The 22,844-nt window shown below is 35.0% G+C and overlaps 3 protein-coding genes across 4 annotated transcripts in view; 2 read left to right on the top strand and 1 right to left on the bottom strand.

Annotated features, from left to right (window-relative positions):
* The window catches only part of LOC123307904 (neuropeptide FF receptor 2-like), a 56,621-nt gene that overhangs the window by 12,514 nt on the left and 21,263 nt on the right, over positions 1-22,844 (bottom strand). Inside the window, exons 1-4 of one of the 2 annotated variants that reach the window (XM_044890388.1) lie at positions 10,983-11,013; positions 6,219-6,432; positions 1,652-1,794; positions 942-1,262 (exon numbers count right to left, since the gene is read on the bottom strand). In XM_044890388.1, the coding sequence (XP_044746323.1) occupies positions 942-1,262; positions 1,652-1,794; positions 6,219-6,409 (655 nt within the window). In that variant the 5' untranslated portion in view covers positions 6,410-6,432; positions 10,983-11,013. Of the gene's footprint in view, positions 1-941; positions 1,263-1,651; positions 1,795-6,218; positions 6,433-10,982; positions 11,014-22,844 lie in introns of those variants that run through there. The other variant, XM_044890387.1, reaches the window with a different exon arrangement.
* Positions 9,860-10,453, top strand: LOC123307907. The gene is made up of 2 exons (XM_044890390.1): positions 9,860-10,002; positions 10,059-10,453. The coding sequence occupies exons 1-2, from the start codon at positions 9,958-9,960 to the stop codon at positions 10,425-10,427; spliced, it is 414 nt and encodes a 137-aa protein (XP_044746325.1). The 5' UTR covers positions 9,860-9,957; the 3' UTR covers positions 10,428-10,453.
* LOC123307905 lies at positions 11,227-12,276 on the top strand. The gene is made up of 2 exons (XM_044890389.1): positions 11,227-11,349; positions 11,856-12,276. The coding sequence occupies exons 1-2, from the start codon at positions 11,299-11,301 to the stop codon at positions 12,222-12,224; spliced, it is 420 nt and encodes a 139-aa protein (XP_044746324.1). The 5' UTR covers positions 11,227-11,298; the 3' UTR covers positions 12,225-12,276.

The following is a 22,844-nucleotide window of genomic DNA, read 5'->3' as shown; positions in this document are numbered from 1 at the left end:
ATTCAATTAAGAAGAGAATATGTTGAGTAATAAAATATTTCGACATTGAAATTTTGTTTGGTTCTATAGTAGGCTAAGAATTTTTCAATATATCCTCGTATTGCCTAATAAGATGTCTTCTCACCCTTCTGCGTCCATTACCGACAGTCAAACAGAATCTTGATGAGTGTGCAACTCCTGGTGACTAGGGAATGACCTTACTCGTCCCTCAGGTCACTCAGATCTTCAGGTGTGGGTTATACACTATTAGGACGAGGACTGTAATTGAATACTATCCTTGTTGCAAATCAAAGTGTGAAAACCATGCACGTCCCCACTCAGATGAAGAAACGATGTTTTCCTTGATCCACATTTCCTATCCAAAAAGGAAGGGGTAGTTTTTTAAGGGCTATGGTCTGTACTTGAATTATTTTTGCTTCGACTACGTATCTACCCTTTCATTAATTTTCACGAAAACTAACGAACCCTCTGTTTCAGTTTATTGAAATTATTTTGAAAATCCCCGGGAAGAATCTGCGAATTCAACTTTTTTCACCATTATTTGCCTCTGTTATTAAACCACAGCAAAGCTTTCACCTTTCGATTTGTCGAAACGAGAATTCAGAGATTATCGTCATTACTCCTTACTTCCAGCAGATATCAATCTTTTTGCCCTTATGCGTATCTTTTCTCAGAAAGCACATCCTTGTAGCCTATTATTTTTGCAAAGATAGGGACGCTTCATACAGTTTTTCCCTTATTATGTGGAATGTATGAGACACACACGATGCATGCTTATTTATTATTTAGAACTAGAATGATGCGCATAGAGTCACAAACATAATAACTTATTAGACATTTATACAGGGTGTTTCATAAATATTGCGAAGAAATTCAGGATATTAATCTTTAACTTATTAGCTGAGGATGGCTGATTATAATAGAATAGTACTCGTACTCACCTGGAACTGTGAAAATGCAGATGAACCATATAACTCCCATGTTTTCCCGTGATATCAGGCTGAAATTAGACCAGTCCTCGTGGCAAATCTCCACGTCTACAGTGATATTCGCGGAAAAATGAAGTGGATCGTTATGTAAATCCACAATTATGTACATGGGAAACAGCAAGGTTAATGAAAATGACCAGAGACATATTATGACGATTGTTGTCGTCTTTTTGTTGAAGCAACGATAGAAGAATCCCATCGGCTTTGCAATGGCCAGGTATCGGTCCAACGCCATGGCTGTTATCGTGAATATACTGGATGACACAGCAACGCCTGGGGAAAAAGCAGAATATTTTTTCACGTATCACAACCATTTTGCATCGAGATGAACAGGCACAAAAAAGGGTCTACGATATTGATAAACCTTTAAATAGAAAGTGTGCGAATTCAATATGATCAGGATGGTAAAGGATAGCGAGATTTTTTTTAATCAGTACCTTTTACTTTTACCAATAGGAAACCTAGCACAGTGCATTCTTTTTGGATTGAAAAAATTCGTATGTCAACTGATTATGCTGAAATGTCTCCCTCCACCAGTCGATATATTGATAGTAATTATAATGAAATTAAAACTCGAAACAATTTTTGACGACAATATGTAGAATATTTGTTCCCACATTGATTTTCTAATCGAGGCATCGAAAGGAAATGAGAGTACTTACATTGTAAATAGGAGGATATTTTACAGGAGTACCTGCCCAAGTCATAGGTCGATTTGTAGGCTTCAATGGCTGCCTTTGGCATGCAGATTAACGTCACAAGCAGATCAGCGACAGACAGATTCACTAGAAAATAGTTTGTGACGCTGAAACATTGAAGGAACAAGATTAATCCAAGTAGGCACTGAACAAGCATCATTGAGTCACGTAATCCCCACATAGGAAAAGATCCTTCATAGAATCAGAATACAACTAATAGGACAAATCGGGAAATGAACAGAGAGAATACTATACAGTGTGTTTCTTTGACCTCAAGAATCTATTGTTGAAATATTTGAAGGAGTCAAAGATACACCCTGTATAGGAGACAATAGTTCTTCATCGGTATTGTTTTCATATTTAAATTTGAATGCATTTCTACCTCGAGCATGCTTGGAGAGCTCGCATACAAAATTTGGCTATTTTTATATTCCTCAGGAATCTCTTTTCGATACATACAACAATATTTCCTGGAGCTGCTTATTTTATCAAGGAATATCATCCAATTGTGCGCACCTATTACCTGTAGGTAAAAGAGTACGCTAACAAACTGCTAGGTCCGAAATTTAATAGATATATGTATATCCAACCTCTCAGTAACGCACAGAATTTCATTCATACTCTATAAATATAACGTAAATGTTTGCTTATTTTCGACCTTTTCCGTTCTATAAATTTGAGAGTGTTTGGATAGAAGACAGAACTATTTCGATTGCCCAAATATTTAACGTGGGCGTGTTTTGTATTTCTCTTCGAATCGGTCGTATATGTCTGCGAAATGGGTGCGAATGATTTATACCCGATGGGAGTTAAAATATTTGCAAAATGTTCGATTAGTTTTGATCGTACTACCCGTACATTATTTATGAGTAGTAATGAAAGTGTTGGAGAGGGTTTTGATGGGATCGAATGGGAATAAAATGGAAAATGAGCGAGGTAACGATAGGTGCTTGTAGACAGAATGCATTATGATGTGTCTAACCCAATGCCAACACGCACATGTTCGCGAGAATATTTTTAATTTCCTCGGTCTATTCCTATTTCAACTAGGATATATCCTAGATTACATGGGTGGAGATTACAGGGTTTTACATTAGATGTTAGGGGATTTCTTTTCCGAAAACAGTAATGTGTCCTGAAGAAACATGTCGTCAAATATGTACCCTTTCTGAAATATGGAGTCAGAAATGGTAGGTAACTTTTTTTACGTTTTTGTTTATAAAATTAAGTGTCCAAGAGATATGTTTGATATGTCTTACTTTCGTGGGTATTTTTGACAGAAATACTTCCAGTCGAGAGATGTGTACCTATCTATACTTCATTCAAATTTATTTCAGCAGTCGGCTGGCCATGAAATAATTTTCTCAAGTTTTTGTAACTAGAACGGAGTAAGGTTGGCACTCATGAAATGTCGTTTATGTCATAACGCCGTTGCCACAACTAATATCAATTTTTATTACGAAAATGCCGAAAGTGATTGAAAAAAGAGACAGGGTTTCAGGAAGTGCTATTTAGAATTCAGGTCCGCTCATTCAAATAGTTATACCCTGATATTCTAAAATCCACAATACGTCAGACGGTAGCGAACATATTTAATGTAAGAGAATTTATATAATGTTTCATCTGAATCTAAACGACTTATATTTCAGCTGAATATTTCCACAATCAGAAAGATTGTGAATGCGAAGAGGATGACAAAGAATTTCCTTCTATTGGGAGACCCAAAAAAGTGGTGGCATTTGAGAATTTTATGTTTGAGTGAATTAATGCGAAAAGTTTACTACAGGATTTTCGATCAATGTTATCGGAGAATAAGTTCCCTAAAATGGATTTTTCTATTTTCCATTTGACTTGTCCTATACAATGTGAATGTCTTAAGGTACTAATAAATACCTATAATTATTATTATTACATCAATGTATTAAGATGAATAGCCACAAATACGCACAAGTTGCCCTGTTACTTGTTTATTCATGTGAAGTTCATCTTAACTTGAAACTTCCTTCAATTCATTTTACTCATATTGATGCAAGATGATTTTTGTTGAAGAATTTAACATTCTTGTAATTATCTGTTAATTCCTTCGGGAGATACCCATTCCCAACCACTGCATCATATGCATTTCATCTTCGAGTTAATATTTTTGAAAACTACAAATGATGTAAGCCAAAGAGGGTAACGAACATTAACTCTCCTCAAGCTAGTGCATATTATGATATTATACTGATCTCTTGTATTTTCCATGCAAATAACTGGATTTGGTATGCCTTCAATCAGTTTGTATAAACTTCAATTATGTTCGTCACATATTTTCCGAAGAGATTCGACATAGTGATAAAATACGTATTAACAGAAACTTTTACGTAGAACGGGCAACATAGCGTTGATTTAAAACCCAAAAATGTTTTGACAAGCTTCATAACCCCACATTTTCGTACTATACCGAGTGAAATGTGTCAAATTTCCATGGCCAACCGACTGCTAAAATAAAAGTGAATGAAGTATATACATAAACCTGAGCAGAAATTATCAAGGATATGACAAAGTGATCCATTCTGATCAAAATCAAAACAAAGTTTTTGACTCATACAAATATTTCAGCAATTGATTCTTGAGGTCGAAAGAAACACCTCTTTCCTATACCATTTTTTCCGATTCAGCTTGGTTTGCAAGATACAGACTGTTCAAAAACCATAAGAAAATATTATTTTTAGTTCTATGTTACAAACGGTTCAATCGAATGAAACGAATTTCGGAACAAATTTTTTCATTTATTTGATTGATCTTTTTCGAACACAAGATATCACCCACGTCTTCCAGTTTTCCCATTATGACCATTACGTACCATAAAAATACCAAAACATCAAAGAACCCAACTCTTGAAACTAAGTTCGATTTCATCTAATAAAAATATTTTCTTGTATAATGCGCTGTTTTCGAGAAATCTGATATTGAAAAATGAAAATTTTTTATGATATTGGGTACTTTGAGCGAATGCAACTCTTTTTAAAAGATCCACAGATGTGTAGTGTCACAGATTTACCTAGTTATTCTGAAGGTAATTTTGTTTTTCCAGGAGTGACACAGCTCATTATGAAAACTTCAAATGGCTATATCTCTTCATCAAGGCCGACTCGAAAAAAATGGTATAGAAAAAAATAGTTTCTTTTGACCTCAAGAATCTACTGATGAAATATTTTTACGAGTCAAAGACTCACCCTGTTTACTGCGAGCTGGTCATAATTAAATTTAGGTTGTCAAGGGTTATCCTAATCTCCAATCGTAGCTGAAGATTGGTTTCAAGGCATGTCTCTTATAATAAGAACAGCAAGGACTAAAAAAATAATATTTAGTAATAATGTGTTCACGGTCCGTCTACATTTTGATGGGTGGCAATTTTTTTGTATGGGGTATTTTCCTAAATTTCAAAATATATGTCATTGAAATCCTTATAACTCTAATATATCGAAATATATTTTTTTAAATTTTAACATATTGCGTTTTGTCTGTATTCACTTACGAAAAGTGCTCTCTTATGAACATTCTACGTCATTTTCACAATCCGGCAACGCCCGTCGAATCAATAAAGGTCATGAAAGTTTTATGATCATCATAGACTTAATAAATATCAAGTTTGGTGATCACATTTGACAAGGAAAACAAATAGTGCATAGAAATATCAAACAATGACACAAAATGTCATCGTTTTTAAGAATATATAGACACAGATTACAGAAACAATTTTTTGAAATGTGTGGATATAGAATTCTATATCTTCTTGATCAGTTCCACTGTTGTCTAATTAACAAAAATTACTAGACTTTAGTAAAGGCATTCTACGTCACAAACCTTTACATACTCGAAGTTTCGAAGGGTATATTTCTGAAATATCTTAATTTTGAAGCGAATCTTTTACGTGTTGGATAACTAATAGAAAAGGGTTTCCATAAATAATTTTAAATTCGATTTTGGAGTTTTAGGAAACTCGCCCATTCTTTCGTTTTTATTGTATGCGTTTTGACGAGCTGAGTTCAAAAAAAGTGATTTCAACTTTAGAATTGACTCAACATTGGAAATTCAAAGTGACGTAACTTCTGAATTCAGCTCGGCAAATAGGACTTGTCCTGAAGACAAAATAGCTTTTCGTGGAAGAGTAGGATGGTTACTGGTCGAGTATTAAAGTGTCAAAATTCCATTTCATCTTCAGATGTTTCCGCTTTACTGTTTCGAAAAGTCTCAAAACCTGGAATGCGAAGTTATTACTGGTTGCCATGAATACTTCGAATCAAAATGAGAGTAGATATTCACCGTTAAATACGATTAATTGTCGTTTCTCATTTATTTTCCACTTTCACGCCGTGAAATATTAATTAAGTGAATTCCATCTCTTCCTGAGAATTTCACAAATTATCAAATACCTTTTTTGGTTATGTGCCATGACAAAAATTTTCGTTATTCCTTCTTGCACACTTCGAAGTACGACGACAAATTTGAATGAAATAATCAGTAACCAGAAAAAAGAGTATCTTACCTTCTCATATATTGGTCCTTGATGACAACCAGAATAACCAGGCAGTTTGCAACTAAAGCGGACAGAAAAACTGGAATGTAAAGTGCGATGATGCCGTATTTCTCCTCCAAAAGATTCTTCCGGACATATTCCTCTATCGCTGCCTTACTTTGGCTAGTCAGGATGGAAGAATCATCGTCCAGCACTGACATCGCAAACGAGTTAAGAATTCATACTGGAAAAAAAAATGGTATGTCAAGTATTTCCGAGTCGGGATGGGGATCAAAGACTTCCCGCTTTCCACATTTAATGCAAGTTCTCAAGAGTGTTTTCTTGAGCAGCCTGAAGTCAAAGACCCATTTCTTATTACAGTAGATATCTACATTTTTACTTATTCGAAACTCGGGAGGTAACTTCGAGTTACCTTCTTCCAAGAATAACTGATTATGAACAGTAATATATTGAAATCTGTCTGCAATTATCATTATGAAATATGCATAAACATGCTTAAACACGAACATGAAAAGTTTCCCAGTATGCAACATCAAATAATACTGAGACTGAGATAGGTCTAATTGTTTCTAGATCAGCATAAAATAAGTAAGTTATCGTTAATTACCCAACATTCCACACTCTCGTGAAAGTTAACCCAGATATTTATTTTTTCGAGTGTTTTCAAGACGCACAAAATATTTTTATAATGCAGATCACCTCTTTAAATTATTTGAAGATTTCTGCAAGAAGTAACTTCGATTTAGAGCTATACGATTCTCAAACAGCAAATTTAAAGCTGAGTATTTATGTATATAATCCGGCATAGTCCAAACTTTCATATTTTTCATCAAAGAGTCTCTTAGAATAATGTGGAAGATTTAATTTTGTGGCAAATTTGAGTTTCTCACTTGAAATATGTATCTTGAATATATGAAAGCCAATTTCCCATCTTTTCATGCGCCGTTGGTGTTTGCGATTTGTTCCTCAAGAATGGAAGATTCGAATTTCCGAGGAAAATCAGCTGCTCACCATCTGCTCGACTTTCTGGATGATATTTCCATGTCCTTTTGATGGAATTCCGTATTCCGACAACCCCTAAATCTTTATTGCCGAGACAGGCCATTACCATATACGTCTGGAGCAGTTCTTACCATCTTTGGAATCGAGGGCAAATCCGGAAAAAAATCATGTCACATGACTGACTAACGCAACATTGTCGTTTTTAATGACAATACCTCGAGAAGAATTCGAAGCTATTCGAAAATGCTATCACTTGGTAAAACACTTCTATTAAGTTAGTAATTTTTCACCTAAGCGAAAGATTTTATGCATTGAGTGAACTGTGGTAAAGCTACTCTCAAATTTTCTAACAAAAAAGCTCTAAGCTTACCCGTTCTTACTCTATAAGAAGCAGATCCTTTGAAAGAATGCTCAAAAGGTTCAAGATTACGATCAATTTCATAATTTTGGGATATTCTTAGGTATTTTTGTATACTTTTGTAGGATTTCGACTCTGTTACACTACATAGACACAATCAGAGCGCATCATACGCTAGGTGAAATTTAAGCCACGACTATTGGGAAATTGCCAAGAAAACATTTTCGACTTACGGAGGGACCTTTTCATCCGAAAGTGCCAGAGAATCAGTTCAAACTGCGGGAAAAATGGTGGTTCAGTTTCAATGAAGCTTCGCATCAACGAATTATCGATTGCTGATTTTCATTCAACGTTTTCATTCAGACAAATTGGATCAATAAATTATTAAAGTTCACCGAATGATGCGTTTGGCCGGTTTTAAAAAATTCACAGGATAATACTCCATTCACTTTTATTTTAGCACTCGGTTGGCCATGGAAATTTGACACATTTCACTCTGTATAGTACGAAAATGTGGGGTTATGACGCTTGACAAAACATTTTTGGGTTTTAAATCACCGCTATGTTGCCCGTTCTATGTAAAAGTTTCTGTTATTACGTATTTTATCACAATGTCGAATCCCTTCGGAAAATATGTGACGAACATAATTGAAGTTCATACAAACTGATTGAAGCTATACTAAATCCAGTTATTTTCATGAAAAAATGAAGAGATCAGTATAATATCATAATATGCACTAGCTTGAGGAGAGTTTATGTCCGTTATCTTCTTTGGCTAAAGTTTGAGTACGTTACATCAGTTGTAGATTTCAAAAATATTAACCCGAAGACGAAATGCATATGATGAAGTGGGAATGGGTATCTCCCGAAGGAATTAACAGATAATTACAAGAATGGTAAATTCTTCAACAAAAATCATCTTGCATCAATATAAGTAAAAGGAATTAAAGGAAATTTCAAGTCAAGATGAACTACACCTTTGAACAAAAATTTCACATGAATAAACAATTAACAGGACAACTGGCGCGTATTTGTGGTTGTTCATCTTAATACATTGATATAATAACAATATGGTATTTATTGGTACCTTAAGACATTTACAATGTATGGGACAAGTCAAATGAAAAATAGAAAAATCAATTTTCGGGAACTTATTCTACGATGACATTAATCGAAAATCCTATAGTAAACTTTTCGCATTAATTCACTCAAACATAAAATTCTCAAATGCCACCACATTTTTGGGTCTCCCAATAGAAGGAAACTTTTAAATAGCACTTCCTGAAACCTTGTCTCTTTTTTCAATCACTTTCGGCATTTTCGTAATAAAAATTGATATTAGTTGTGGCAACGGCGTTATGACATTAACGACTTTTCATGAGTGCCAACCTTACTCCGGTTCTAGTTACAAAAACTTGAGAAAATTATTTCATGGCCAACCGACTGCTAAAATAAATGTGAATGGAGTATAGTGTCAAGAGAAACTTTATACTGAGAATATTCAGATTGAAATTCTTGAACAATTTCGACCGAGAAAAATTAACGTAGTGCGGTAAGAATATTTCACGTCAATATTGATGTAGATATTATGTCAAAAAAATCAACAAATTTAAATATGGACTTCCTGTGAAGTGTGGGAAAATTCCGATAATTAATTTTGTGCTGGTTTGAATTTCCGAAGAAATGCTGCGCTTGTCATAGTGACATTGCCTAATTGAAGTTTACAATTGGTTCAAACACGTGGTACAGAAGGAAGTTTGAAATTAAGGCGAGTTTGCTGAAAGCGTTATTTCTTGAAACCTTTGGGTGCTTGTCGAAACAAGTACTCTTAGTCTAGGCTCCGAATCCATAGTAGAAAACACTAATGCTTTTAAACTTTTTTGTAATATTTAATATTTCGGTACTCGTAGTGTAGTACGCGCTAGTTCTATCCAGCTACAAATACATACTGACTTTTTTTTTGTCTGGACCTTCATCGGTCTTCATCTGATACATGTGATGTGAGTGCTATGAAAAATGTTATATGAAAACGTGAGAAAAATTATATCTTTGACATCTCATATTGTAGGTGGGGTACAATTCCTTCCCGGAGAAGGAATCACTTCCTGCATTTTGCCCCATCTTAAATGAACATCCTGTATATTATAATTAGATTTTATATCCGTTGAAAAGTAGAACTTGTCCGATTGTGATAAGGTTGATATGACCCGTACAATTATAATTAACTCCACCATTACATGATAAAAATGACCAATTATTATATTTCTCATATCAAAATTAAAGATATGTGAAAATTTTTAATTGTTTACTTCAAGTAATACCCCCTTAAAAACTAAAGACCTGCATAAAAAAATTATATCCTTTAGTCTGTGAAAATCGTTCTACGCCATGAGATATATACTACTGGTTTTCCTTGTGGTTTTTGTGTCAGAGGTTGTCTCGTAAATCCTTCATTTATAATGTGAATTATTATCCTAATAAATTTCTAGGCGGTTTCCAAGAAAGACTGGAAGAAGTCGTTGGTCAAGATGCAGGAAAAGTGTAGAAATGAGAGTGGGATGGACAAGGAAGCCCTCGAGAAATTAAAAAAATCTAGGGTTGTGGATGAATCGGACGAAAAGGTTTTGAAGTTCATTTATTGCTTAGCAGTCGACAATAACTTCATTGACAAGAAGGGTAATTTGAAATCGGACATATTCAGGAAACATCTGAAAGACGTTGGCGTTAAGGAGGAAACCACAAATAAAGCTATTGAAGAATGCGACAAAATTGAAAAACCAGAACGTGTTCTGCTTTTGACAATTCGGTATTATGAGTGTTATGCCAAATATTTACCTGCAGAAGTCCTCATCATGTGAGAGCAATAAATAAAACTAATTGCCAACCTCTTTTTATTTCTCATATACGATGTGAACTCACGGCCCTTTTGGCCTAAAATGGAAATTTGAAAAATCCCTTGATTTCTGCACTTTTTTAATTCCTGTTATTTCAACCCTTCATCGAGGAAAAGCAATTCCGAATAGAAATCAGGGCTGTTGTGATAGCGCATTTTGTAGTTAGCATCGAGCATTCGTTTTGAACAAAGAAGGTCTCTTGTAATTTCTCGTTTAAAGTAACGGTTTTCGAGAATAAATAATGTTGTAATAGGTACAGGCTGAAATTATCATGAAACTTAATTTTTAAGCCCGTTTGCAACAGCCGAGAATTCTCTAGAAAATTTACTCGAGATTTCATGCGCCGTGAATTATGTACCGTTACATACGCACTTTCGGTAGAATTCTCTGTTCAGTTGCGTACTAAATAGGCTCCGCCCTTTTCTTGCGAGAATTTTGTAGCGAATTCTCCAGAGAATTCTCGGCTGTTGCAAACGGGCTTTAGACAACCGTCGAAAAAAATATTCTCAAACATCTCACTTCGGGTACCAGTAGACATATTCGACATGGTAAAAACGACTCCATCTACTTTGTAACACTAATAAGGAGAGCTCGATTGACAATAAAGAATGGAGAAGTTCCTTATCATTCTGACATACACCTATTCATTATTATCAATCAGCGGCATTTTTTGGTTGACACTGATGAATGACCACGAATCCACAATGTAAAATAATGATTTTAAAATGGAATTTCGTTTTCTGTTCAGGACAATCCCCTCTCATTTCAGGTAATATAAATATACATAATTTTTTTGGACAAAATACAGTTCGCTCTGGTTCTAGTAGTGGTGAAAATGAAATCGATTTTTTTCCTAGTTTTTCTCATCTCATTCTCGTTGTCGCAGGTGAGTAATCTTTGGTCCAGTCACCTACAAGAGATCTACATCTTTTGAAAGATTTATGATTAGGTACTATTCAATGTAAAAGTAGCGAAATTTCAAATTATTTGACAGGGGATATGTTTGCTTTCGTTCTCTTTCGTATGCCCAGTCCACGAGAAAGACAACTTATTCATTGATATACTAGCCAAATTCTCTTTATATATTTAGACTCTATTTGGCGTGAAAGGGACCAATAAGTCAAGCGAAGCTACTGTGAAGCTGTAAACTATCCCTTGTTTTTTCGAAGCAGTACTTTTAGGCTCAATTAGAGCTGAAAAAAACTGGAATGAAAATATCGAATTTTTCTTCATCATAGAATCCATTTGAGACATAGAAAAGGAAGATTTTCCCTCTAACCCATTTCAAATTTGTAACTGCAGTACTTTCCACTCAAGAGGCTCAACCTCTAGCGGATTTCCAGTGGGAAACAATTTTTTATTCGCCTACTTAAAACAGACCAATTTTTTTAGGCCGACGAGAAGAAAGAATGGAACAAAGAATTGAAAAAACTACAAGAACAGTGCAGAAAAGAGGTTGGAGTCGATGACGAGAGCTACCAGAATATGATGAGAACAGGACACGCCAATGAATCAAAGAGACAGGAAGTGGAGTTTGTTTATTGTCTAGCACTTAAAGAAGATTTCTTCGACGAGAAAGGCAATCTTAAGGCTGCCAACATCGAAGCACATTTGAGAAGAATGGGTATCGATGAAGGTACTATCGAGGAAACCATGCAATCATGCAAAAGCTTGAGGGAACCAGATGATACTGCCCTATCAGCAACCCGTTATTACGAGTGTTTTGCCGACAGACTTCCAAGGGATGTTTTGATTCTTTAATTTTTATAATAACAAGATTTTGATGGAAAAACTGAAGATTTTTTACACTGAATTTGTTTTCTCCAGGCCTGTTCGAAATTCGAACATTATTCCTTCCTTCAACTGATTCTTTTCGCCTCTTACTTTACTCTAGATCATGTGTAAAGTTTTTGAACCCTCAAAATCAGAAAAACGTAACTACTACAATCATAAGAGACTCAAACTATCATCACCAAAGAATTATTACGCCAAAGCCTTCCAGTAAAACGCAGTTTTATATGTATATCCAAAATTTTCCCAGAAAATCAATTGTATTTTTGCATGGATTTCGGTCTGTGAGTTAATTGCCAGCTCTAGGTAAACTCCCGTTTTAAACTGACAACCTTTGTCGGATTTCACCGAAATGCCAATGGGTAATTGAATGAACGAACAAGTCGACCTTAATGAAGATGAAATATCCATTCATGGGCCCCAAAACGAGTCATCAGCAACGAACAAATAATAATCAGATTCGCGAATGAAACAACAAGATTCCTCGAATACAATATGTGTTATTCTGGGGAAACCTCTGCTGTGTGAGGTGAATATTTTCCATACTCATTTAGGTTGATTCGTCTAATGAGTGAATTGAATCTACCTCCTTCTCTTTCTTCCTCCAGAAATAAATATTGAAAACTACAGTTTTTCACATATTCTGTGAAAATGTGAAAACTAAGTTTTTTTTGAAATTTTTTTGAAATTAAAATATCAGACCCATTAATTGTTCTTTGTATAATAGGAATAGGGATGTTTTGATGAGGACTTGATTGACTACCTTTGAGAATGATAGCTGATCATGAAGTTAAGAATCAAGGGGTCAATTCCTTCAAAGTCAACGACTCTAGATTCTAGTCCTGCGAAATCTGGATCTGATGCCACGTCCTGTGGCTTGATAGATAGCCGTGTAAAAATCCGGTGCAACCGGATATTGCTACAGTCTTCCGGCAAGAACTGGCACGGCAGAAAGGAAGTCTAAGTGGGATGGATTATGGGGAAGATTGGATTTACGCTCTTTAATAAAATTAATACCAACTTCGCCCATCGCGACAATTTCAGTTGATTTAACTCAAATTTCGTGGTTGATTTGTTCGATAAGGATGGAGAAATCTGAAGAACGATGTTTGTGCTTAGGATTCGAATAGAAATAAAGTGTATTAATGATGTTAAGTTATTGTATAATAATCTCCGTAATAATTTCCGTGGAAATTTTTTTTACACAGTACATACAAGGTGAGATATTTTAACAATAGATTCTTGAGGTCAAAAGAAAGACTTTTTTCCTCTACAATTTTTCCCGATTTAGCCCTGATAAAAAGAGATAGCCATTTTGAGATTTCATAATGAGCTGTTTCTCCTCTGGAAAAACAAAATTACCTTCAGAATAACTAGCTAAATCTGTGACACATCTGTGGATCTTTCAAACAGAGTTGTATGCAGCCAAAGTACCCAATTTTTCAAATTTCACAGATACTTTTTAATTTTTGAACATCAAATTACACGAAAGTGGAGCATTATATGAGGAAATATGAGGAATACTTTGATTTTATAACTAGACTAGCTGACCCGGCAAACGTTGTTTTGCCATATAAATAATTTCCTAGTAATTTCTAAAAAAAATGATTAAATTACTAAAATGGCTATTAAAAAATAAGGGTTGATCGTAGAAGGGTGAAAATTGGGGATTGTATGTATTTTTGTGAACAAATTTTGTAAAAAAATAGAAATTAAAAATTTTGTCTAAAAAATAAAAAAAAAATTTAAGGGTGGACTACCCCTAACATTTAGGGGGAAGAAAAATAGATGTTGGCAGATTCTCATAGATAGCTGACCCGGCAAACGTTGTTTTGCCATATAAATAATTTCCTAATGATTAAATTACTAAAATGGCTATTAAAAAATAAGGGTTGATCGTAGAAGGGTGAAAATTGAGGATTGTATGTATTTTTGTATGTTGTATCATAAAAAAATAGAAATTAAAAATTTTGTCTAAAAAATACAAAAAAAAATTTAGGGGTGGACTACCCCTAACATTTAGGGGGATGAAAAATAAATGTTGGCCGATTCTCATAGATAGCTGACCCGGCAAACGTTGTTTTGCTATATAAATAATTTCCTAATGATTAAATTACTAAAATGGCTATTAAAAAATAAGGGTTGATCGTAGAAGGGTGAAAATTGAGGATTGTATGTATTTTTGTATGTTGTATCATAAAAAAATAGAAATTAAAAATTTTGTCCAAAAAATGAAATAAAAAATTTAGGGGTGGACTACCCCTAACATTTAGGGGGATGAAAAATAGATGTTGGCCGATTCTCATAGATACCGGATAAGCACAAAAAATTTCATCAAAATCGGCCAAGCCGTTTCGGAGGAGTATGGTAACGAAAACTATGACACGAGAATTTTATATATTAGATAGCCTTCAACATAGTTTCAAGAGTTGGGTTTTCGAATTTTTGGTATTTTTATGGTACGTAAGGGTCATAATGAGAAAACTGGAAGACGTGGGTGATATCTTGTGTTCGAAAAAGATTCATCAAATAAATGAAAAACTATATTCCGAAATTCATTTCATTCGATAAAACTGTTTGTGAGATAGACCTAAAAATAAATTTTTTTATGGTTTTTCAACAGCCTGCATGTATCTTTTAAACCGAGCTGATTCCGAAAAAATGGCAAAGAAAAAATTAATTTCTTTTGACCACAAGAAACTACTGTAAATGGTTGTTCGAGTCAAAGACTCACCCTGAATATGGGGCTAGCTATTTATACAATACTTGATACCCCTTGTATTCGATGAAAAAATATCTCCATATTATTACACCCCGTATATCCTCAAATGTAACGTTGACTTGAAATTTCAACAGTATTATTGTTACAAAAGAAGTCGTCTAAGAATTTCACGTGAATATCAAATACATAAAATAAATACGTTAGAATGATAGTAGCAATATAGTTCACGAACCAGCGCATTCGCCAAATTGCACACATTTTCCAGTTCCATAACTTTTTACCTTGAAACCTTCACATCAAAATCAAAGCATCAGAAAAGAATCTAAGAAATCTGTAATCTCAAAGAATATTCCTTCTTCAGATAAATCATGAATGGTAGGAAGGGACACCCTATAAACATGCCCACACATCCGCTCTCCCCCCTCTTAGAAAATCGTGGCCGATATTAGATGTCTGAGAAACCCCTCAACCAATCCACCCTCAGCCACTCCAACCCGAGCTCGATGTACTGTAAATATCTGCTCCAGATACTTCTAGCGCTGAAGGTAATGAAAAATGCACTGCTCACACAACATACCGCTTAACTATAGTCAGCAGTTCCTTCCATTTCATATCTTCGGAGTTTCCATTATCGGCGCAAAGATTCCCCCACAATCGCACAGAATTTATTCGTATTGGAATCTTGGACTTTTCGAATTTCACCTCTTCAGCTCGAAATCGAATAAAGTTCCTCGAGATTGGGACTCTTCGTGAAGATGGAAGTTGCATGTGTCGGATGCTGCGAGAAAATACGTCTAGTATGGGAAAATTCAATAGAAACGTTTTATTTCTAAGACTTGCAGGTCCTCAACTCTCGTTTGTGGCAATGAGAAGCTTATTGTTGTCTTATTATTTATAATATTGATACAAGGTTTGTCTCATGACAAACAAGATAGAGAATTTTCTATTGAACTAATACAATTTTGGATAATCGCTTCCACGGAGCACTTTATGTAATTTACAGGTGGTTTTTGGTCGTTGAATTTTCCAAAAAATATATTTCGATTCTCCCGTCTCACATTGTAATATTCGAAATTGAATTCCCCCGAAGAGAATTTGTAACGTGTACTATGGAAAGCAAGGAAATTGATTGACTCAAAAGAACCACAACATAAATTAGTGCAGAAACCCGAAAGCCTTGTCAAGATAGTATCGAGTAAACAACGTCGAAATATTGCCTGAACTACATGAGGGAGAAAATTAGTTAACAAAAGGACCAATAATATATTAAGTAGAACTATTCGGCACCTATCTAGCTCAAGGAAAAAGCCTCCAGGCTAAGAGCTACTACGAGCAACAAGCACTTTGAGGGAAATAATTCTAAGTTTAATCGATACCCCTATGCATGCTGAATAAGGCTTGTTAGAAGATTCATTCGTATCTATACTGAGAAATAATTAAATGCTATAATATAGAATGAAATCCTCCGGAAACTGAATATTCCGTGTATACTGAAATTATTAGTGGGTGTTAAAATTAGTATTCCAGGCAAATTCCAAACTAACTCAGGAGGATGGATGGCAGTAAATTAGTGAATGTGGAGTTTTGTTTACGTTTGTTAAAACGCAATGTGGACAGAACTGCTGTGTTTCTAGCTGCGGTAAGGTAAATAATGCATTCAAGCTGCTCTTTTACAAGTTATGGGAGGGATAGTGAGAGGGATGCCATGGAATGAATGGGAATCATTAGCAGTACATATCTTGGGTTCATACGTTTTCTATTGCTTGGGGGTATTGTGTTATGTTAAGTTATACATGACGTTCTAAAAAAACTGATCAAAGAACTACAGAGCCAAAAGCATCAAACAAAAATTCCAAAACACTCGAGTTTTACTCTGAAACAAGTATTTGGAAAGAATGATGGCCCCATTGGAAACTTAGAAGTGAACACTTATGCCTTATTTGGTATAGTAGTTGTAGTAGTTGGTGGTAGTTGAAGAGGATGTTTGAAAGTTTTATAGGTGAAAGAATAATTTATTCATAGTTCGTTATATAGAAATCTAATTCACTAGGACCATTGTATACGGAACCTAGTTTTTTTCAAGTGATCGCATTTGCAAGTTTAAGTTGAGAAAATCTTACTATTCTACTAGCCAGAAGTGAATTTTTCACTGGACTTTTTTCAATTCCTCGCACGCTCCATTCATTTCGTCGATTTTTCAGATGAATCTCATCCACGTTTGTCAGCATGCAAGAATCATACGTGACGTTTTTACACATTCTGCTCTCTTTTATTCGTAACGTCATAAAAGGAATTTGCGTGTTTTGTCTGCATAATTAAATCATCATATTCAGGCACGCTCTGTTGGAAAATGTATGTGTGGTAAAACGCAACGAATTGGTTCTTTTTTTTACCAAATTGAGATGTTCAGATTGTTCAGTCTAATATAAACGCCATATAATAATGTAATGAAATAAGGTAACCATTAAAATTTCTAGCTATTGATGCAAAAATACCTACAGTCAGTTATGGGTGGAGTTTATACAATTATCAACAGTATATATATGGAAGTATTTATCCATAATTTTTGAATTTGTTATTGAATTTTTTTAAAAATTTGAGTTTACCACTAACATATGATCCAAAAATGACGAATTAAATTGGCCTATATAGAACGAAGGATGCTCAAAAATAATTTCTGAAAATCATACATATTCTCAAAAACTCTATAAGTAGATTCTCTTTCAGATCATAACCACTTATTTCTGCGAAATCCTGAATTTAAACTTTCTTCCTATCTCTCGAATTTTGTGAGATCATCGTCTACCATATGTGTGTAGGTTTACTGAAGGGATTAGGATTCTTATTGGAATTTTATCCCCATCTCAGACTCATGAGGAATTCAAAAATCCTTTTATTCCGTCGAATATTCAAGAGGAAATTTAAATTTCATCGAGCAGGTGGAATTCTCACTGCCTCATAAGGGATTTCTACTTGGGATTCATCTCCTGTGTGCTGGGAGATAATTTCCTCAGATCATCTACACTTCCCTAGATACGGCATTCTTCTTGTTTTTCTGTGGACCTGGAGGATGCTGTTGTAAATGGAATTTGACTGGTGGTTCTTGTTGCTAAAAGTTTGACATATTGTTTCTATGGTGATGTGATTCTGACGAATGGTGATAAGGACTTCATCTGAGAGATTCATTTGAAATGATAGGATCATTGTGAATTTCATGGATTCTTTCAAGGATTTTTTAAGACACATAGACTCGACTCTCAAAATTCCATAGCCTTCTTGAGGACGATTTGTTTTGGAAACAAGTTATGTTTCCTGTTCAGTTTTTCATTCAATCATTCTGAATTATATCTGGAGCACAGATTAACTGTATCATTCATAATGAACGATACAGAAAGCTTTGAAAATGTTGAGCTGTTACAGACACGTTTTACATTATATCATGTTCCATAGCTATGTACGTTGCTGCTGAAGTCAAAGAGAACAAATTCGAGGAATGTAACAGAATCCCTTTGAAATAAGCAGATATGTGTTTAGAATAGTGGTGATTATTCATTCCCTTTGTGTTTGAGTATGCGAGAGTTTTGTCGAATCAGTAGCACCTCCTATTACGTTTCAGAAAAATAGGCTTGTTGCAAAGTGCTCCTAGCGAAAATTTCCCCAAAAATTCACTTTTTCATTCAGCTATACGGGTTTCGCTTTCAGAATAACTTCTTTAGGTTGTTGAGGGTAATGCATACGCCTGGCTGTGAAACATCTACGGATTTTCATGCTCTTGCATTCCCCTTTCAAGTACAAAGGAATTCCACAAAATTATTATTTTTCAGTATAATGGAAATACACAATAATGCAAACGCAATTGGAACTTTTTATTGTTTCTGGTATTCTATAGATCATAATAATTGAATTTTTTGAATAATTTTCAGTACACGTGCTTCGCTAGCGCAATAGCAGGTAATTTCAGTGGTATAGATTTTCATCAGTAGGTATCCGACAAATCTATTCACCATTACTCTGATTAATCTCTCACTGATACAGAATATCCGATATTCAGCGTAGCCCATTGAAAACCCATCAGATCTCAACATTTCTTCGGGACAGGGATGAGGAAATACACATTTCTCGAACCTTTGAACATGCTCGAAAAATTTTTCAATCTCTTCCCTGCACCAAGTCTGGATCGAGGTTATTAGCAGATCCAAGTCTTAGGATATCGCAGTCATATTTCCAATGTCAATATTGATGCAACTAATTCGTTCTTCTGAGTCGCTGAAGGTACCTTTTATCGTCTGAAGGTACAAGACTAGCTCGGAAATATCATTCGGAACGGGTAGAATGAAAAAGTGTTCACTGTAAATAACGTTATGTACTTTTGATTTTGAGGCAGTTTCAGATCATCCCGCGGGACTTGCTACGTCGGGAATATACTGAAGTTAACTGTTGAAGCGAAATGGGGCAATATATAAAACATGGATTCACGCGTTCATGTTCGACTCCGTCAATCTGGAACATACTGGAGAGAAATGCATGAGGGAGTTACTTTCACACACGGATAGCCGGGAAAATTATATCGAATTCGATCGCCAAAATGAGCTGAAGTGTATTTCTGGCTGGTAAATTTTATGGAAGTTGAGAATAGTTCTGATTGTTGTACAAAAATTTTGAAACATACAAAAATAGCCAGTGTTACACATAATATATTTCCAAAAATCTGGTCCTAGGAAGTTGAAAACTTATGCCATGCAATGCCACAACGTTTTTCTGAACATTTATAATTCCCACATCACCTCCTGAACTTTTTCCGAAGTTGCAAATTACAGAATGCTGCGTGGGCAAATAAAAGTATACAAAATTCACTCAGTCGCGTAAAACTTCGCAATCCTATACGATTTTTTACCGATGGAGAAAAGCCTGACTTCATAAAGCTGCCCGAGAGGCCTGAGATGAATTTATTAACCTAAAGTCTATTTAGTTAAAAAATTAATTCGTTATATTTTATCTGCGGTTTTTCATTAAGAATTTAATCCATTAGCCCCCTAGTGTGTGGATAACGAACTCCATAGGGAATTTATTCGAAATTCAGAAACTTAATTAATACCTTACCGTTTATATTTGCGAAACGGATGAGCAACATTGGACAGCCTTGGTTTCCAAATTTTCGAGAAATTGTACGAGGATATATTGAAAAATTCTTAGCCCAAGCCCACTATAGAACCAAACAAGATTTCAATGTCAAAGTATTTTATTACTCAACATAATCCCCCCCTTAATTGGATACATTTATTATTTATTTCCTTTTAAACTTTATTTTCAGTTGAGGAAAGAGATGATAGTCGGATGAAGCCAAATCCGGTGAATAAGGGGAGTGTTCTAGTAATTCAAACCCTGAATCGCGAATTTTTTGCATGGCATCATGAGATTTGTGTGCAGCACCTTTTGATAGCTTTACGCGTCTTTTCTCTTTAATTTTTTCCCGTAGAGTGGTCAGTGTCGAATAGTAATCTCCGGTTATTGTTCTACCCTTATCGAAGAAATCAATCATGATTACTCAATGGCAATCCCAAAAAACTGAAGCAAGAACTTTTCCAGTAGATTTTTGGACACGAAACTTTTTAGGTCTTGGAGAACCAGAGTGCCGCCATTCCATCGATTGCTGCTTTGTTTCTGGATCATAGAAATGTACCCAAGTCTCATCCATAGTAACAATTTGGTTTAAGAAGTCTACATCGTTTTCAAATCGAGCACAGATCGAACGCGATGCTTTTACCTTTGCACGCTTTTGGTCAACATTCAAACATTTTGGGATCCATTCTACAGCAATTTTTCTCATGTCCAAATTGACGTCAACTATATTATGAATGCGTTCGTATGAAATATTTAGTGCTTCAGATATCCGTTTTAGCCCAATTCGACGGTCTGATGAAATCATGTCATGAAGTGCATCGATATTTTCGGGGACTGACACAGAAACTGGCCTTTCCGATCGGTCATCATCTTCAATGGAAAATTTACCTCTTTTGAAGCTTGCAGTCCAATTTTTCACGGTCGCATACGAAGGACATTGATCTCCAAGGGTATTAAGCATATCTTCGTAAATCTGCTTGCCCCTTAACCCTTTTAAGTACAGGTACTTGATGATGGCCCGATACTCCAATTTTTCGATTTTCACAATTTCGGAGGACATCTTCTTTTTTTTTAATTTATTGCGTAACTCTGGTTTACTTTCTTGACCTCAAACTTCACACTGACACTTTTCTGATGAGGTATTGTTCGTTGCTTTGGTAACGCAATATTTTTTTGTCTATAGGCTAACTAGATATCAATACATCCCCGTTATTGTAGCCGAGCGTTTGGAACGTTGAATCTTATTGAGATTTATCGTTCTCTCTGTCTATCACTGCTGCCTACTGCCTAGCTAATAAGCTACGAAGTGTTTGCATATTTTCATATGCATATTTTAATGGTAATGAGGATTCAAATGTTATTGGATTAAATGACCCAAAAGATAAACACTGAACATACTTGAGGGAAGAGGGAGAGAACACTTTCAATTATCGCCACAGATTATCTCTTTCCACCACATGATAAAGCTCTTTATAGCCGTATAATTCCATATAATTTTTTTTACTCATAAAATACACCCCTACGCTCAACGTGCCCTTGAGATAATATTAGGGTATCGTATCTTTCGAACATGCTTTTTCCTGGTCTATAATTTTCCACGTCGCGAAATTAATTTATGTCCTGAAAGGAATTTGTTTACTTTTCGTTGGAAGCAATTTGCTTGTTGCTGGTCACCTCACCTTCTGCTCCGACTGGTATTTTTCAAATTCTTAATGCATTGTCCTGATGACTCGATCGGGGCCAGTGTGAGAACGGTTATAAATATCGATTAAACCCGCATAAATAAACGGACCAACTATAAATACCCTACGAGGAATTGAGGAAATTTATTCATGTCGACAGCGTTATTGGCGATTGCTTGCATCTCGTGTTGTTCCTCATTTTTTGTGTTTCTAGGTAACAATGAATGGATGGATTGAGATATGTCGCGGAATTTTTTAGATTTTCATAGAAAACTAATCACAACTCTGTGCTGAAAATTTGCATATTGGGGTTTTCAAAAATTCAGCTTTCCCCCTAAAATATTTTCGGACAGTTATACAAGAAACAGCCTATTACTTTCTTGATTCAAATATCTTTGCATCTTTAGAACGCTGGTTTGGTAATTTCAATAGAATGTCCTACCTTGGGAAAAAACTCAATGGTGTATGAGTTATTCGGATTCTTATTACTATTATTATTAAAAAATTAGGTGGTCATACTTCCTTTAATATTTCTGCTAAGAAAAGCTTGTTTTAGAATTTTTGTAACCATTTTTTTTTGCTCTTTGGCCGACAATGTGAAGTTTGTTTATGAGAAAATCATCAAGTTGGACAAATCAAATTCATCAAAACTCAAGATTGTGAAATTACAACCTATGTTTTGATATTTCAGTCTAATCTACGTGAAAAAGAGGGGGTTTATCTAAGTAAACCCTATACCTAAAACGAAAACTTTCGGATCAAAGAACATAAAGAAATGAAGAAAAACAGCTATTTTGAACTCTTTGATTAGTCTGTGACTTCAGGAAACTAAAATTCGATGAATAATTTTGAAATCTGATGACATTCATAAATGCCATAGACATATATGTCTCTATGTCTATGATAAATGCCCAACAATCACGAAGTAATATTTATTACAGACATTCTATGAAATGTCAAAATTATGGAAACATCGAATTTTAGTTTTTCTTATACGATAGGATATGCCATTTGAAATAAGAAAATACGAGGCTGTTTCCGGTGAAACTGAGAGTCACAGATACT

The sequence above is a fragment of the Coccinella septempunctata genome, chromosome 2 (genome assembly GCF_907165205.1).
Source record: "Coccinella septempunctata chromosome 2, icCocSept1.1, whole genome shotgun sequence".
NCBI lineage: Eukaryota > Metazoa > Arthropoda > Insecta > Coleoptera > Coccinellidae > Coccinella > Coccinella septempunctata.
This window is presented reverse-complemented; position numbering and strand designations above follow the sequence as displayed.